Source organism: Chlorocebus sabaeus, chromosome 4 (genome assembly GCF_047675955.1).
Source record: "Chlorocebus sabaeus isolate Y175 chromosome 4, mChlSab1.0.hap1, whole genome shotgun sequence".
In the NCBI taxonomy this organism is placed as follows: Eukaryota; Metazoa; Chordata; class Mammalia; order Primates; family Cercopithecidae; genus Chlorocebus; species Chlorocebus sabaeus.
In genome coordinates, this window is record NC_132907.1 from 20,282,917 (window position 1) to 20,299,364 (window position 16,448).

At 38.9% G+C, this 16,448-nt stretch overlaps 1 protein-coding gene across 5 annotated transcripts in view; it reads right to left on the bottom strand.

Annotated features, from left to right (window-relative positions):
- Nucleotides 1-16,448, bottom strand: part of IQGAP2 (IQ motif containing GTPase activating protein 2) — a 310,003-nt gene that overhangs the window by 56,699 nt on the left and 236,856 nt on the right. For all 5 annotated transcript variants that reach the window (XM_007975849.3, XM_073014669.1, XM_073014668.1 and 2 more), the window contains 2 exons: nt 14,231-14,373; nt 10,296-10,466 (listed from right to left, as the gene is read on the bottom strand). In XM_007975849.3, the coding sequence (XP_007974040.2) occupies nt 10,296-10,466; nt 14,231-14,373 (314 nt within the window). The remainder of the gene's footprint in view (nt 1-10,295; nt 10,467-14,230; nt 14,374-16,448) is intronic.

The window sequence follows — 16,448 nt, forward strand, 5'->3', positions numbered from 1 at the left end:
TACTTTTAAAGCAATCCATAATAGTGCTAGAAAATAAGAAGGCATAGAGATAAAAATTATGAGGGTTCCTAGAAAACAGAAGGTTACTAGAACTGAACTGAAAGAGGAAAAGGCAGAACAAATTTCCACAAAAATGTCAAAACATCTTTGATATGGCTTTAAGCTTGAGGTAGTCAGGGTAGTTTTGGGAAAATTCTTGCCTTATCCATTTGTCAATTGGTAGACAAAGAAAGCATAGATGGTGAAGTGTGAGCTCGAGGAAACTACAAAAGGGTATAGTTTTGGGGAGGGAATTTAGCAGTATCAAATTTAAAATTATTTAGCCTTTCACCTAATATTTCTAGTTTTCAATATATCTAGCCCAGGAAAATAAAAGCACCTGTGTAGAAAAACCCCATATATAAGTATTTTTGTCACAGCATTGTTTGTAATACCAAAAATGTGCATCCAGTAAAATGTTCACAAATAGGGGGAACAGCTAGAGACACTGCAATTGCAGTCCCACTGAGGGATGCTACACATCAGTTAAGAGTAAAGTAAGGTCGGGGGAGGGGGAGGGATAGCATTAGGAGAAATACCTAATGTAAATGATGAGTTAATGGGTGCAGCACACCAACATGGCACATGTATACATATGTAACAAACCTGCATGTTGTGCACATGTACCCTGGAACTTAAAGTATATATATATAAAAAGAGTAAAGTAAGGTCATATATACTGACTATGGCAATGCTCTGTATCTTGGAGAATAGGAAGACCTCCAAGATATACAGATAATATGAAAAGGAAATTTTAGCTTACCACACATATTATGATACCACATGTTAACAAAAAATCCACAGAATAATTATACATATTTCTATGCAAACAATCTGTACCTCAATACCTAGAAGATCTATTAAAATACACAGTGAACAAAGAGAAAGGGTATACGTTACCTGTGTACCTATCTATACTTCCACCTAGCTACTTCATAAAGGGAACTACTATTTAACATTTTATTATGTATCCTCTGAAATACGCACATGTGTAAACACACATACCCCATCATTATACACACAAATACAAATACAAACTTACATTAAGATGTGAACTGGGCATGGTGGCTCATGCCTTGATATGGTTTGGATTTGCGTCCCCACCCAAATCTCATGTCTAATTGAAATCTGCAATGTTTTAGAGACCTTCACAGCAGCCCCTGCCATCACAGGCTGGGAAGCCTAGGAGGGCAGAACAGTTTCGTGGGCCAGGCCCAGGGCCTTGCTGCCTGCACAGCCTTGGGACATTAATCCCTGCATCCCAGTCGCTCCAGATCTAGCCATGGCTAAAAGGGGCTCAGGTACGGCTCAGGCTGCTGCTTCAGAGGGTGCAAGCTGTAAGCCTTAGTGGCTTCCATGTCATGTTAAGCCTGTGGGTGCACAGAACGCAAGAGTCGAGGCTTGGGAGCCTCGGCCTAGGTTTCAAAGAATGTTCGGAAAAGCCTGGGATTCCAGGCAGAAGCCTGCTGCAGGAACAAAACCGTCATGAAGAATCTCTGCAGGTCAGTGTGGAGAAGAAATGTGGGGTTGGAGCTCCTACACAGAGTCCCCACTAGGACATCGCCTAGTGGAGCTGTGAGCAGACAGCCACTGTCCTCCAGACCCTAGAATGGTAGATCCATTCATAGCTTGTACCCTGTGCCTGGAAAAGCCACAGACACTGAATACCAGCCCTTGAGAGAAGCCACAGGGAATGAACCCTGCAAACATTCAGAGCCACATCAGCACTTCAACTGTCAATTTCAAAAACTCAAGAGAAGAAAAATGTATTTATTCATATTTTTATTCTTCTAGCTATCCTTTCTTCCTTTCTGAGGTTCTGAAATTTCTCTTTCATCATTTCCTTTTTGTTTAGAGAGCTATCTGTAGTCATTCTTTGAGGGAAGGTTTGCTGGTAACAAGTGCTCTTAGTTTCTCCTTCCTTCCTAAAGGATATTTTTGCTGGATATAAAATTCTATGTTGACAGTTATTTTCTCTCCAGATTCTACAAGTGTCTGAGTTCCTTGTTACAGGAGAGTGGAAGTTTAGACTCCTCATTCAGCCTTTGCTTCCCCTGAAAAATGTTTTACTTCCTTCTGGCCCTCCTTAAGTTATGAAAAATCCTCTTGTCATTAGAACTGTCTCCCTCTTATAGGTAAGTTGTTTCTATCTCACTGCTTTTCAAAATATTTTCTTTGTCTTTTATTTTCAGAAGTTTGGCTGTGATATGTCTTTGTGTGAATTTCTTTCACTTTATCCTGTTTGAGGTTTCCTCAGCTTCTTGAATCTGTGTTTTTGCAACATTTCCACTTTTATTTCAAGTGCTTTGTCAGTACTGCCTCTTTCTCCTCTCCTCTGGGAATCTGATGACACAAATGTCAAATCTTCTGTTATAATCCCACTGATCCTTGAGGCTCTGTTCTTTATTTTTTTCAGTTTGCTTTTTCTCTGTTGTTCAGATCTGGGAATTTCTATTGTTATAGTCTCTAGTTCACTGATTCATTCCTCCTCTGTCCTTCCATTCTGCTGCAAAGACTATTCATTGGGTTTCCACATCTGTTACTGTATTTTTTAGTTCTAAAAGTTACTGTGTGGTTTATAAACTTTTTAATTATTTGCTGAGGCTTTAGTTTTTTTTTCCTGAGATGTTCTTTCTTTTGCTTCAAGTGTTAGTAACTGCTAATTGCTTATTGTAACATTTTTATGATAGCTGCTTTAAAAATCCTTGTCAGATAATTCTAACATCTGTCATTTCTGTGTGGGTACCTAGGAATTGTTATTTTAAACTTAAGTTGTGATTTTCTTGGTTCTTGACATAAGTGATTGTTGTGATTGCAATATCCAAATAGTCAAGTGATGAACCTTAGACAATGTGGGTAGTATGGGGTCCTGGATCTTATTTAATCCTACTGTTTTAGGTGGCTTTTCCTGACATTGTTTTGGCAAGGAAAAGGTGAGGGCACTGCCTCATTACTAGGAGGTGGGAGGAGAAGGCTAGGTTCTCCATTTGGTTTCTGTCTATATAAACTAACATAACCCTCTTAAAGGTGAAGAGGAGAAGAGGAGGCTAGTGAACCTTGGGACCCAAGGAACCTTAACACCAAGGTGGGGAAGGCCTCCTCGTTATTGCTGGGAGGGGGTCCAGCTACCTACTGGACCTCTCTTGATATCACTCTGGCTGGGAGAGTAGAAGTGCCTTCTTATTACTCCCTATGTGGCTCCCATTGACCAACTGAGGGAAAAGACTTTATTACAACTGGACGGTGTGAAGGTCCTTCCTCTCTGCCGTGGCTCCTCTCACACCACTCTAGCAGGGAGAGGGAGGGCTGCCACATTACTGCTCAGTGGGCACGAGATCCAGATTCTACAAGTCTGGGTGCCTTGTTACAGTCCAGGAGGGTGGAAGCCCAGGCTCCCCATTCAGGCTTTGCTGTCCTAGGTGGAGGCATTACAGTTTTGTTTGTTTTTCCGTGTGTGTGTGTGTGTGTGTGTGTGTGTGTGTGTGGTGTTTGGCTAGAGTAGAGTAGTTACTGTCTGAAATTATTTTTGTCTTGCTAGACTGTTTCTTTCTTGGTCCTTTGGCTACAGAGAACAGGCTTTCATTGGAGCCTGTATTAGTCTGTTTTCATGCTGCTGATACAGACATACCTGAGACTGGGAAGAAAAACAGGTTTAATGGACTCACAGTTCCCCATGGCTGGGGAGGCCTCACAACCATGGTGGAAGGCAAAAGGCACTTTTTACACGGTGGCAGCAAGAGAGAATGAGAAAGAAGCAAAAGTGGAAATCCCTTATAAAACCATCAGGTCTCATGAGACTTATTCACTACCACGAGAACAGTATGGAGGAAACTGTCCCCATGATTCAAATTATCTTCCACTGGGTCCCTCCCACAACATGTGGGAATTATGGAAGTTCAATTCAAGATGAGATTCAGGTGGGGACACAGAGGCAAACCACATCAGAGCCTGTACCCATTGGTATTTCTGGGTTGCCACCCTCTTCAGCTACAGGTCAGAAAAACATAAACAAAAAGAAAACTCAAAGAACTCACCACTATGTCATTCCTTGGGTCCCAAGGTTCACTAGTTAGTCTGACTTTTTTCTCTTCACTTTTAAGAGTGTTATGTTTGTTTATATATAATATTGAGGGCTTTTAGTTGTATTTATGGAAGAACAAGGAAAAGAACATGTGTTCCATTCCCCCGGAAGCGGAAGGCAAGCCCAAATAATTTTTAAGTTCTTAAAGTTTATAGTTTTCTATATTATAAAGGTTATATGAATCTATTCCTTGACAAAATTCAAGATTTAAAAAAATCAGAGGTGTCAACAGCAGTTATGACTCAAGAGGATCAACTAAAAATGTATTAGAACTAAGAGTTCATCCTGCTGACTAGTAATAAAATGAATATAAAATTGATAACTTTTCTACATGTCAAGAATAAACAACATAATAGAATAAAGATGCTATTCACAATAGCAGAAAAAGATACATAGGGGTAGGAGTAAACTCAAAAATATAAAGGAATAAAATTATAATGGTATACTTTGGAACAGATTAATAAATGGAAAAAGATTAATGTCTGAACTGTAAAGTTTATTATTATAAATATGCCAACTGCCTCAACAAAACCTTAAACTTCAACACAATCATTTAAAGATACAGGAATGGGTCTAGAATTTTATCAAATGCTTTTGCCGTAACTATTGAAATGGGTACATGAGTTTTTCTCCCTTAAGCTCTTATGGTGATAAAGAATTATACGGGAAGATGTATTATCATCTGGAGTTTTGAAACGGAAGTGATCTCAACAGTGCTGCTCAAACGTTAATGTGAATATAAAATCATCCGAGGATCTTGTCAGAATGCAGGTTAGGATTCAATAGGCCTCGTGGAAGGCATGAGATTTTGTACTTTTACCAATCTTCCAGGCAAAGAGAGCACTGGGTATGTGTCCACACATTAAATGATAAAAATGTCAATAACCAAAATAAAAAATTTTAAATTAATTATCTGTTTAGAAAATGCTACCCCATGGGATTTGTCACAGTGTGGCAATTCTGAGATGGGCAAAATTCTCTGACGTCACCAACAGTTGTTCACAAAAGTGGCCCAACAGCACAACAGCAAGTAGGGGAAGTGGACCCTCATCGTGGGTCTCTGGGATTCCATGGCAGTCCAATCAGTAAAACACATGTTGTGATGGATCTTAACAGTTCACACATTTTGGTGGTTAACACTGGTTTAAAGCAGAGAAGTGTAATTGTTTGAATGTATATTATAAATCCCATTCCTTCCTTAGTCCATACTGAAAGGCTAAACAAGATAATTGGAACGAGCTCAAGTTCCCATTCTGCTCTTCTGGAATTACCTAAACTCCAAAAACACTGTTAATTTCAATTATCTGAGATTCACAAACATTCTGAATGAGTGACCTGTCATAGTAACAGATTATTTAATATTGAATCACTCCTGCATTGGCAAAATGACCCCATTCGTCCATTCTGGTTTTTTTTCTTCTTCTTCTTCTTCTTTTTTTTTTAATGTACTAAGGATTAACTGTGTATGCCACCAGGATTTACCTTGAGAGTTCATTATTATGTTTCATCTCATTATTATTTATGTAAATTTTTCTGGTATTCTTCTACATTTATGAGTTTTGTTACCTTTCCAAATAAAGGCAGCTTGGCTGGGAATACAATTTTTTTGCTCCTGGATATGAACAGATACTTCTCAAAAGAAGACATTTATGCAGCCAACAAACATGAAAAAAAGCTCAACATCACTGGTCATTAGAGAAAAGCAAATCAAAACCACAATGAGATACCATCTCAATGACAATCATTAAAACGTCAGGAAACAACAGATGCTGGAGAGTATGTGGAGAAATAGGAATGCTTTTACACTGTTGGTGGGAGTGTAACTTAGTTCAACCATTGTGGAAGACAGTGTGGTGATTCCTCAAGGATCTAGAACTAGAAATACCATTTGACTCAGCAATCCCATTACTGGGTATATACCCAAGGGATTATAAATCATTCTACTATAAAGACACAATGACAGGTATGTTTATTACAGTACTGTTCACAATAGTAAGGGATTGGAACCAACCCAAATGCCTGTCAATGATAGACTGGATAAAGAAAATGTGGCACATATACACCATGGAATACTATGCAGTCATAAAAAAGGATGAGTTCACGTCCTTTGCAGGGACGTGGATGAAGCTGGAAGCCATCATTCTCAGCAGACTAACACAGGAACAGAAAACCAAACACCTCATATTCTCACTCGTAAGTGGGAGTTGAACAATGAGAACACATGGACACAGGGAGGAGAACATCACATACTGGGGCCTGTCAGGGGCTGGGGAACTAGGGGAGAGAGAGCATTAGGAGAAATACCTAATGTAGATGGTCTGTTGATGGGTGCAGCACACCACTATGGCACATGTATACCTATGTAACAAACCTGCACATTCTGCACATGTATCCCAGAACTTAAAGTATAATAATAAAAGAATTTTTTTTGCTCCATAGAAGCAGAATACTACTTACCTCATATTTCACTTGCCAAAACTCTGTTTTTCTTTTTTTAGTCTGTAAGTTTTAGTTCCATTGAGATAAGCTTTTCCTATTATGTACCAACAACAGAATTCTTGTGCATAGCCATGATATTGTAAGCTCTTCTCTAATTAGAGGCTGTTTATTATAAGCAAATATGGGTATAAAGTTGATATAAAGAAACTTGGAAAATTACAGACAGATGCAATTTACATGCCGGGTGTGGTGGCTCATGCCTATAATCCCAGCACTTTGGAAAGCCGAGGCGGGCAGATCACTCGAGGCTGGGAGTTCAAGACCAGCCTGGCCAACATGGTGAAACTCTGTCTCTATAAAAAATACAAAAATGAGCAGGGTGTGGCGGCGCATGCCTGTAATCCCAGCTACTTGGGAGGCTGAGGTATAAGAATCACTTGAACCCAGGAGGTGGAGGTTGCAGTGAGCTGGGATGGTGCCACTGCACTACAGCCTGGGCGACACAGCAAGACTCTGTTTTAAAAAAAATAGATTTACCAAAAAAAAAAAAAAAAGATTTACAAAAATGGCAGTCTCATTCTCCTGCCTGGTATGGGAACTTGTGGGAAAATTTATAATAGCCATCTTATTTGTTTTGTTTTCTAGTACCACAAATATATTTTCTGTGCAGAGTATCTGTATAAAAGAAGTCTGTCAAAACACTTAGACCTCAGAGGTCATTACTCTGTTTTATAGACTTTATTCCTCACTGGGAAATCTGGCTTGATACACTGGCTGCTATGCTTGATAACTGGACACTCAGTACAGATATATTCAAATTACCAATGCTAACTTCGAATGCACAAAATACTTGTGTGATCTCGGTTAGCCAAGAAAGCCCTAAACATTTACCTCTTCTCCCTCTCCTCGAAGGTAAAAAAAAGAAAATCCAGCAATCTATAAGAGTAGTCAGTTACATTAAAACAACTGAGGACCAACTCTCCCAGGCCATCCCCTTCCTCTCGGCCCACAGACTCTGCCGCTGCTCCTGGCAAAGTGAAGTTCCTTCAGGGTAGCTTGTTTTTCTTCACCAGGATGCTTGTGGCACTCCCTGAGCTGAAGTTCAATAATTCATTAAATCTCAGGGCTAGGTTTTGGTGTTTGCCACTATTATATCCTTTCCTAAAAAGTAGTATACTAGCTTTCTTCAGTTCACGAAAAAAACTTCCTCCTGTAGTTATCTATTCTATCCTATTTGATTTTTTTCTGATGTCTTCCTGTGCCACATCAACAATATCAATATTGGATCCCCATTATCTGCCCTCTGAGTCATTATCTCTATCACCTTGCCATTTCTAAAGTTTATCAAGCACTTGAGAAGCACATACTAGGAAACATCTGTTATGTGAATTATTGCAGTCAGTCCTCACCACCCTGTAATAAAATGGGCATTATATTTTTCAGATGAGAAAGTGTGTTTTTAAATAATCTATTCTTTCTCTCATCTTTTGTGGATTTTTCTGAAGCTTTCTGTGTCTGCTCCAATTATGCTCAGTGTCTATTTTGCATTCTGCAGTTATAAATTCATTTACATTCTATGACATCATTATTTCTCTTCCTCTCCTTAGCTGTCAGCTGTCTTTTTATTTTATTATTCTGTTGTCTTCTTATTTCATTAAGTCCACGTCTTAACAAATTCCTTGACAGTATAAAGCAGTTTCAGTATAACATTCTCTCCTGTCTTCTAGAAGAGTAACTCTAGATGTCTACTCCATTTATATTTTGCAAGTTACATTCCTTTTTCTGTTTTTGATATAAAATCTTTTTTGTTTATGAGAAGTTTTTTCTTTCTGGCTCACTCACGCGATTTTACTGGGGACTTCTAACTGCTCAAAAATAATATGGCTATGTAGATTCTCTTTGACTTCCTCTATATTGACCTGGGCACCTTCCAATTAACTCCATAAGCACTTGAGACACAGCGCTGGACGTTGATCATGCACATTCTCTGTACCACTACTCATTTCCTTGGCAGACCACTGACGGCAGGCAGGGTGGTGTAGCTGGTGTATAGCTGGCCTTGGCCTAGGAGCTTTGCCTTTGTATTTCTCTCCAATTTTGTTAAGACTACTGTATCTGGGGGCAATTCAGCCAGCTAGGAAACTCACAGTGTTTTACAAAGGGGAACTTCTCAGATATCAGAACATTTTCCTACTTGAAGGTGAACCAGCCACTTTGGCGAGAAATGAGATTAGCATGACACTTTTTGGTTCATGGGCTCTTGGTTTTAAGGGTCAGCAGGTTCCTATAGACTGCATTATTCACTTCTGGTCCACATCTGTGAAGTAGGCTTACCTTTAGGTTTCATGCCCTCTGTTTTGGAAAATTGTCAGAAGACTGATAAAAAGGCATGGTGAGGTGATTTCATGGTGTGATGACTGCTTCATCAATTCTTTTGCCTCTGCTGAGGTGGAGGAAAAAGGCTCCAAATGATCGCTCCTGTCCTTACCCCATTTCTCTCATCCTTCAGCCCTGGTTTCTAATACAGAGGGATTCTGTACTGGTGGGCTCTGTGGTATACTTTCCAACTGCAACACTGCTGTGTACCCCGAGACTGGAGAGTGTGGGGTCCAAATTTTATATTGGCTGACACGTGAAATTTGTGCAAAATTAGAGCCTCATCAGTGTAGATGACTATTTTGAGGCTTTTGTTTACTTCCTGTGTGTTCTGTCTACTATTTGTTTAAAGGACTAAATTGGAAACTCACTGGCCCACCTAGAAAAATCCTTTGAGTGTCAGATTTATAGTAGAAATTTCTTTTATAAAATTAATTATTTCTGCTTTGCTAATATCTTAAGCTCCAAGCAAATTTTAAACACGTAAGCATCTATCATGTGCAAGATACAGGAAGACAAATGTTTGTAAAATTCATTTTCTGCCTTGGACATTACAGTTAGGTGGGAAAAGCAGATGAGTTCACCAGTGACCACACAAAAAAGAAGCTCTTCCACAGAAAAACATTCAATTTAGGAAGCTTCAAAGTAAAAACCCATCAGCATCAGACTTTACCAGTTGTTAACAATACCCCTTTGAACTCACAATAAAAAGAACAAACTCACAGCCTTTCACAAACCAGTGTGGTGACTGGTAGGGGGTACTACAGGAATACAGAAGAGAAACATCTAAACCTGGCAAATTCTCCTGCCAATCAGAAAGTTCGGACAAGTCATGCAAACTTAAGAACAATTTATAGCAAAAAAATTGGGAATGAAGGTTTCTCCTGTAGGCCTAAATGAAGAGTGACAGATTACAGAAGGTAAGAAGACATTCTTAGAGATGCTAAATCTGTTTATTTCATTAGTTCTTCTGTTCTTTCAGGCTAGAACAGCACAGAAACTAAGATGCCACTCAACATCCACTAACCACAAAAAAGCCAAATTGTAAAGTCCCCAAGTCAGGTATGATTTCAACTCTGAATCAAGGCATATCTCTTTGGGTCCAACTAAGTTGGCAGCAGGTGGATCTGTGCAAATCTGCAGTGCTCCTAAACACTCTCTAGAAGACCGTAGGTTAAGTCATTCATCATCAAAATGCTTTCCATTTTAAAGCCTTAGTGAAGTAGACTAGGGGCACTGATTATGTAAAAATATGCAGTCAGATTTGTTTATAGGAATGCTGGTAGTTGACTATTATCAAAGAAAACATTTTCAGGTGATATGACAGTTTGTTGTAAACAGTGGTAGGTGACCCACATACCTGTATTTTGACCACATTCTCTTCTTGTTCATGCAAAAATGATTTTCTAGCTTCAAACTCTTCCCTAAGGATGGGTCCTGAACTTGTGGCTTGAAAGCGAAGAAGCATCTCTTCTGAAGCAGACCATATATTCTCACGAATGTAACCTACTGTGACTTCCTCAATTATGTCCTGGCAAGAGATATTTCTTATGGTTACACTTCACACATCAGCTGAAAGGCACACATAGAATAGCTTCTGATATTTTATCTTTTAGAAAAAAATATGGATGTCTCCTTTTGGCTTGGTTTAAAAACAAATTTAAGCAGAGCTGAGGGATGAAACTGGCTTAGCTTCTTTCTAGCAATATGATTTTGGAATCTCCGAGTTTGGTGCTGAGGTGGCAAGAGAATAAAGCTCAATGATCTCAGGATTTGGAAGCAGAGATGTATGGATGATGCTGGCAAGGACGAGGCATGAGGCCTGATCTCCACAGAATGTAAAGGGACAAGGGTGCTTGCTGTAAAAACATGCATCACCTCCCACTTCCCTTGGGCTGCCAAGGAAAAGACTGCAATGGTCATAAGGTCCTCAGACTTCTTTCCCATTTCTTCCCCAGGCCAGAGTAGGCAGACCCCTGTAATGAGCTGCGGCCAAACTCAGAATGATGCTCTGGGGCAAAAGAAAAAGGGGTAGGAGGGGCAAGATAAGTGCTATTAAGGATAGATGGCAGAAATCTAGAAGAATGAGAAAAAAGGAAGAAGGGGGTTATAAGAAAGTTTCCCGTGGGGTATGAACAGGGTTTACTTTTATGCCCGATGAGAGATGCAAAGAAAGACTGGACTGTCACTTCTATAGCTGATGACTCTTATTTAGTACAACTGGAATTAATGGTTGGTTAACTCAAAGAGCTAAAAGTGAAATCATACAAAAGATGCATACATATCTTTAAGAGAAGACATATATGTATGCATTCATTGCATAAAACTGGTAACTTCAGGTTGTTTAGAAGAAACACAACTTTTTTATAACAGTGTTAGACCTTCCACTGGTTAATAATCTTAACAGACTGATGCTCGATATAACAAAAAGTTATACCTGGGGTATATCTTGGGATGCCACATGACCAACTTTTTATTCTAAATTTTAAATCTTCGATGCTGCTTCTTTATAGTTTGATACCTCTTTTCAACCATAGTGCATAATTTTTTAGCATGTCTATAATTTCATTTTTTTCTTCAAAATTAGCACTAATAATCCATTGCTATAATGTCATTTTCCTAAAACTTGTACGACCTCTGAACATCTGAAATGAGTCACTAAACTGTGTTCTTCACTATCTTCTTGTCATTAAGCATTTTTGGTAGCATTGGTCAGACTCAGATCACGTTTTTTTCCTCTAAGTTTTAGTAAATACTGCATTGGTGATTCTGTCTGCAATACTACTACACTGCAATATCTTTGATGTTGACTTTTAATGATTCTGTAAGCTGTGTGTTCTTGTTTTTTTTCCAAGATAGAACTTAATTATCATCAGTGTTTTCTCTTTAAACATATTACGATGCGTGGATCCATTACTGGCAGGTTTCACATCCTTTGGGTCGAACTTTTGTTTTTAAATCCAAAGCAATGTTGGTGAATATTACTTCAAGAGTATTCCCCCTGGGAAGCCTTACTCACTTTTTAAAGTACCTATGTATTTCTTAAGCCACCAACTTGGGTTATTAATTCCAGAGCAATGGGCACATGACAAAACCACTCAGAGATACTGGTGACTGTGTCAAAAACAATGAAAAAGTGGAAAAGATACTAGACTAGAAGTTGGAAGCACTGGAAATAAATCTGTTAATTGACAAAATCTACACAAATTGCAGAATTAGTACAAGCTGCTTCACCTACTCTGTGCCCCAATTTCCGCACTTAGAAAAACAGAAGATTAGAATATTTGCTCTATCTCTACTTAGAGGATAATTTAGGGATCAAAGGGATGTGAAAGTATTTTGGAAAGTGAAACTCTATACAAATGAGGGGTACTTGGCTATGTTTATGGTTTCAGGAGACCTCATTCGCAATTCCACACATTCTTTGGGTATTTGCAGGGACACCAGCTGGAAAGGTTACTTTTGGCCATAACTTGTTTCAGACATCTTGCTACAAGGGTTGATTCCAATTTCACATTCCTCTGACTTTACCTCCTCTTGTTTCTTCATGGCTGCCCACCAACCTCAGACAAAGCAAAGAAGAACCTCACAGAGAAGGCCATTCGGCAAGATCTACTTCACTACCTGTTTATAGCTAAGTCTTTTGTTTCAGGAAATCTTCACCAAGTATTTAGTCCCCCTATTCCCATGTTGCGAGAAAATATTCAGCTCTAACAAAGCCATGATTATACAAATAATCTATTGTCAAAGTGCTTCTCTCGTTCCTCTATGTAGGGAGGGGCAACTAAAAAATGAACGAAATTCAGTGATCTAGAACTGAAACTGAAAAGAGCTCTTTTGGCTGTACTTTTTCTCCTAGCTTTGCTCTTGTTATCTTTTTTTGTAAATACTTCAGCCCTGGGCTCCTGTATATATAAAAATTGCTGAATATTTGGGAGGGAATTAGGACTACAATGGACAAGGCACATGGGGAAATCAGGAGGACCCCTCAGACTCCAGCTAGTCTTGTTTACAATGAGAAAAAGCATCTGAACCTGAGATTCTAAAGCAGACTTTTCTGGTTCCCCGCCCCCCTCCCCCCCCAGAGACAGAGTATAGTTCTTATTGCCCAGGCTGGAGTGCAGTGGTGCGATCTTGGCTTACTGCAACCTCCGCCTCCTGGGTTCAAGCAATTCTCCTGACTCAGCCTCCCAAGTAGCTGGGATTACAGGTGCTCGTCACCATGCCCAGCTAATTTTTGTATTTTTAGTAAAGATGGGGCTTCACCTAATACAGACTTTTCTAAATGAGTTTCTTCTTTCTGTATTTAAAATAACAAATGTACCCCCAAAAAGAGAAACAAACAAAAACTAACAAATGTCCTAATAGTCAATAACGACGCTATGTTCACTAATGCACTATTTCTTTACTCCTAACAAGAAGCTCAAACAGGTACTGTCTATATAGTTTGGTTAAAAAGAGATGAGAGAAGGGATAAATTACTTTCAATAAGTAAAATCTGTTGGAAGAAAGCTTTCAAATATGGGTCAAGGATTAGTTAAAAGGGACCTTTAGTAGTTAAATAGAAATTCCAATTCAATGTATCATGTATAACTCTCGGTTAGTGCAATACATGGACACATGGCTAATTTTTACGTTAGTTAATCGAAAGCCAAGTATAAGATACACTCAATTGTGATGTTAGCACTTACATTTGGACATGGGTACATCCAGAGCTCTAGAAATGTTAAGTAATGAAAACATGCTAAGATGATCATCTCAGAAGAAGCAAACGTTTACTGTTTACCCATCCTGCTCTTTGCCCAACTCTGTTCTTTGCTTCTGAAGCTGTCCTGGAGATGGCTGGGGCCATGTGTGGCAGAGATGCCCTCTCCAGCACTTTGTAGAAAAAAATGACATATTGGTTTGAAAGGTACAATGTTAAGTTGCAGGCTGAGATGGGTGGGAAAGAAATACCTTTTAAATATTGACAACCCAGGAATTATCATTAATTGAGCTTAATTAAGTCAAGGAAAATCTTAAGATGGACTTCTTAGGATAATCTACCATCCCAAATAAATAGTGAAATATTTCTTCCCCCTGCTCTATTTGGTTTTGTTAAGCCAATATGGAAAAAACTCCGTACATTAGTAACAATGCAGCCACATTCAACTGCAGTTCATGAAGACTTCATTACATATCCAGCCTTCAGATAAATCAATTAGTTCCTCTCATCACTTCCATGATTCAGAAATAGACAACCAGTCAAATTTAACTTTATACAGTACAGTTATCCATCAAACACCAACCTCCTACCTCGATTTCTTTTCCTGTGAGCCATGATTCTTTATACAAGCATGATTCAGGTATGACCCAGGAACCCTCTTTTGAATCAATGTTGTAACAGTAGTCATATTTTTCATTCAGGTTGAGTTTGAGCCATGAACCTTCACTAGACACTAAAGAAAAAAGTTTGTTAAATTCTACAGAGACACAGTGAACCCTTAAACATTAGCGTAGTTTCTTTAATATGTAAAATAAATGAATATATTTTTCACCAAACCTTCAGACAGTCAAAGGCATCAGAAATGACCCACTAACATGGAATAAATTCGATGTATTTAATGGCAGATGCCTGCTAACCCAAGGAAAAGGAAGAGACATAAATGTCTAAGGCTAGCTCTGAAACTTAAATCTTTCATGAGGATGATGAAAACATGTTTGGCCAAAAACAGTCAAAGAGAAGGAAAAGCAAACAATAATTGTAAGTCCCAGGTAGATGCAAACAACAACACATGTAGACAAAGGAGACCAATCAGCAAGATCCTCTTTGCTTACAAAGTTTACCTGCAATTTCTCCAACAAGGAGATACCCACAAGGACTGTGGCCCTTATTTAAGGAGGGCCAATGATTGGCATTCAACCAAAGCAGAACCTTTGGAGACAATGTTACTCAAAGTACAAAATGGCATAAGCACAACATGAAGGTCAACTAACGTAGGGAAAAAGAAAATTCCTGGTTCCTCTGACTTATTTTGTGCTATGCAACCACACAAAATGAGAAAAAAAATTTTTTTTGAAACTTAATTTTGGGGGAGGGGTGATAGAAAAACCTATGGTAGTTATGACTTCGATTGGTCAAGAATATCTCCTCCTCATGAATCCATGGGCTAAACTTCATATTTAGAAATCTCTTTATTTTGTTGAATGGTTACAATTCTGGTCCCAGACCTGAGAGCAAAAAACAACAGAAAAAGATAAAAAGTTCTAACTTAGACTAAAGCTAAGTCAATTGCACCAAGTGAGCACGAGACTCATGACCTTTTCAGGTAAATCAAAGTTCGAGTGAATTTCTTCACAAAATATTGAAATGCATTGAAATAACTAAGCAGGGGTAACTTTAAGGTCTTTAATATGTGTTAATGCTTCATTTGACTTTAAATGCCCCTCACCTGTTCTTTCTGTTTGTCAATGCCCAGGAAGAGAGATGTATCTCTTTTCAATGGGCAGTCAGACAGCTGGTTCATCTGTTTAGAAACATGGGTCTACTACAAAATACATTGTACAGTCAAGTTAGGATGTTTACAAGTAATTATTATTCTTTCTTCCTTCCCTTCCCTCTTCCTCCCCTCCCCTCCCCTCCCCTCCCTTCCTTCCTTTCTTTCTTGCTTTTGAGACAGGGTCTCACTCTGTTACCCAGGCTGGAGAACAGTGGTGTGACCAAGGCTCACTGCAGCCTTAACTTCCCCAGGCTCAGATGAGCCTCCAGAGTAGCTGGGACCACAGGATCATGCACAACTGGCTAATTTTTTGTATTTTTTGTAGAGATGGGTTTTGCCATGTTGTCCAGGCTGTTCTCAAACTCCTGGGGTCAAGCAATCCACCTGCCTCAGCCGCCCAAAGTGCTGGGATTATAGGCATGAACCACCATGACCAGCCAATTATGGTATTTTCAATTATCAATAGTTGTCAGATTCATAAATGTTTTCAGAAGAATAATCACCCTTCTTAAGGCAACTCAGTGGGAAGGGAAGAAAGCAAGCAAAGCTGGTGAAAATGTTTCTGCCATCACTTAAACTGAGAAGTAAAAAATTTCTTAGTTGGTTAAAAGCCAATCACTTGAACTTTGATTTATCTGGAAAGGCAATGAGTCTAAAGCTCACTTGATAGCAGCTGACTTAGTTTAGTCTAAGTTAGAACTTCTTATATTTTTCTGTTGTTTTTAGCTCTCACCCAAATATGACACATGGGAAAAGAAGCAGGCAAGTTTAGGAGAGAGAAGATAAACTAAGTTTTTTCCATGATGAATATGAAATTAGGATAGCTCATTAATACAGTTATTTAATTCTTTCATAATGAAGGATGAGACAGGGGACATTACAGTAATTCCTGATGAAGAGATCTGAATGGCATTAGAAGGCTTTACTTGGGTTAGGATGTCAGTAAGTAATAGGCAAGAAGAATTCCTATCTTTTTCACATCTAGTTTGAATGTAGTTAGATAAGAGGCTGAGGAGAGCTACTTTGCAGCATGG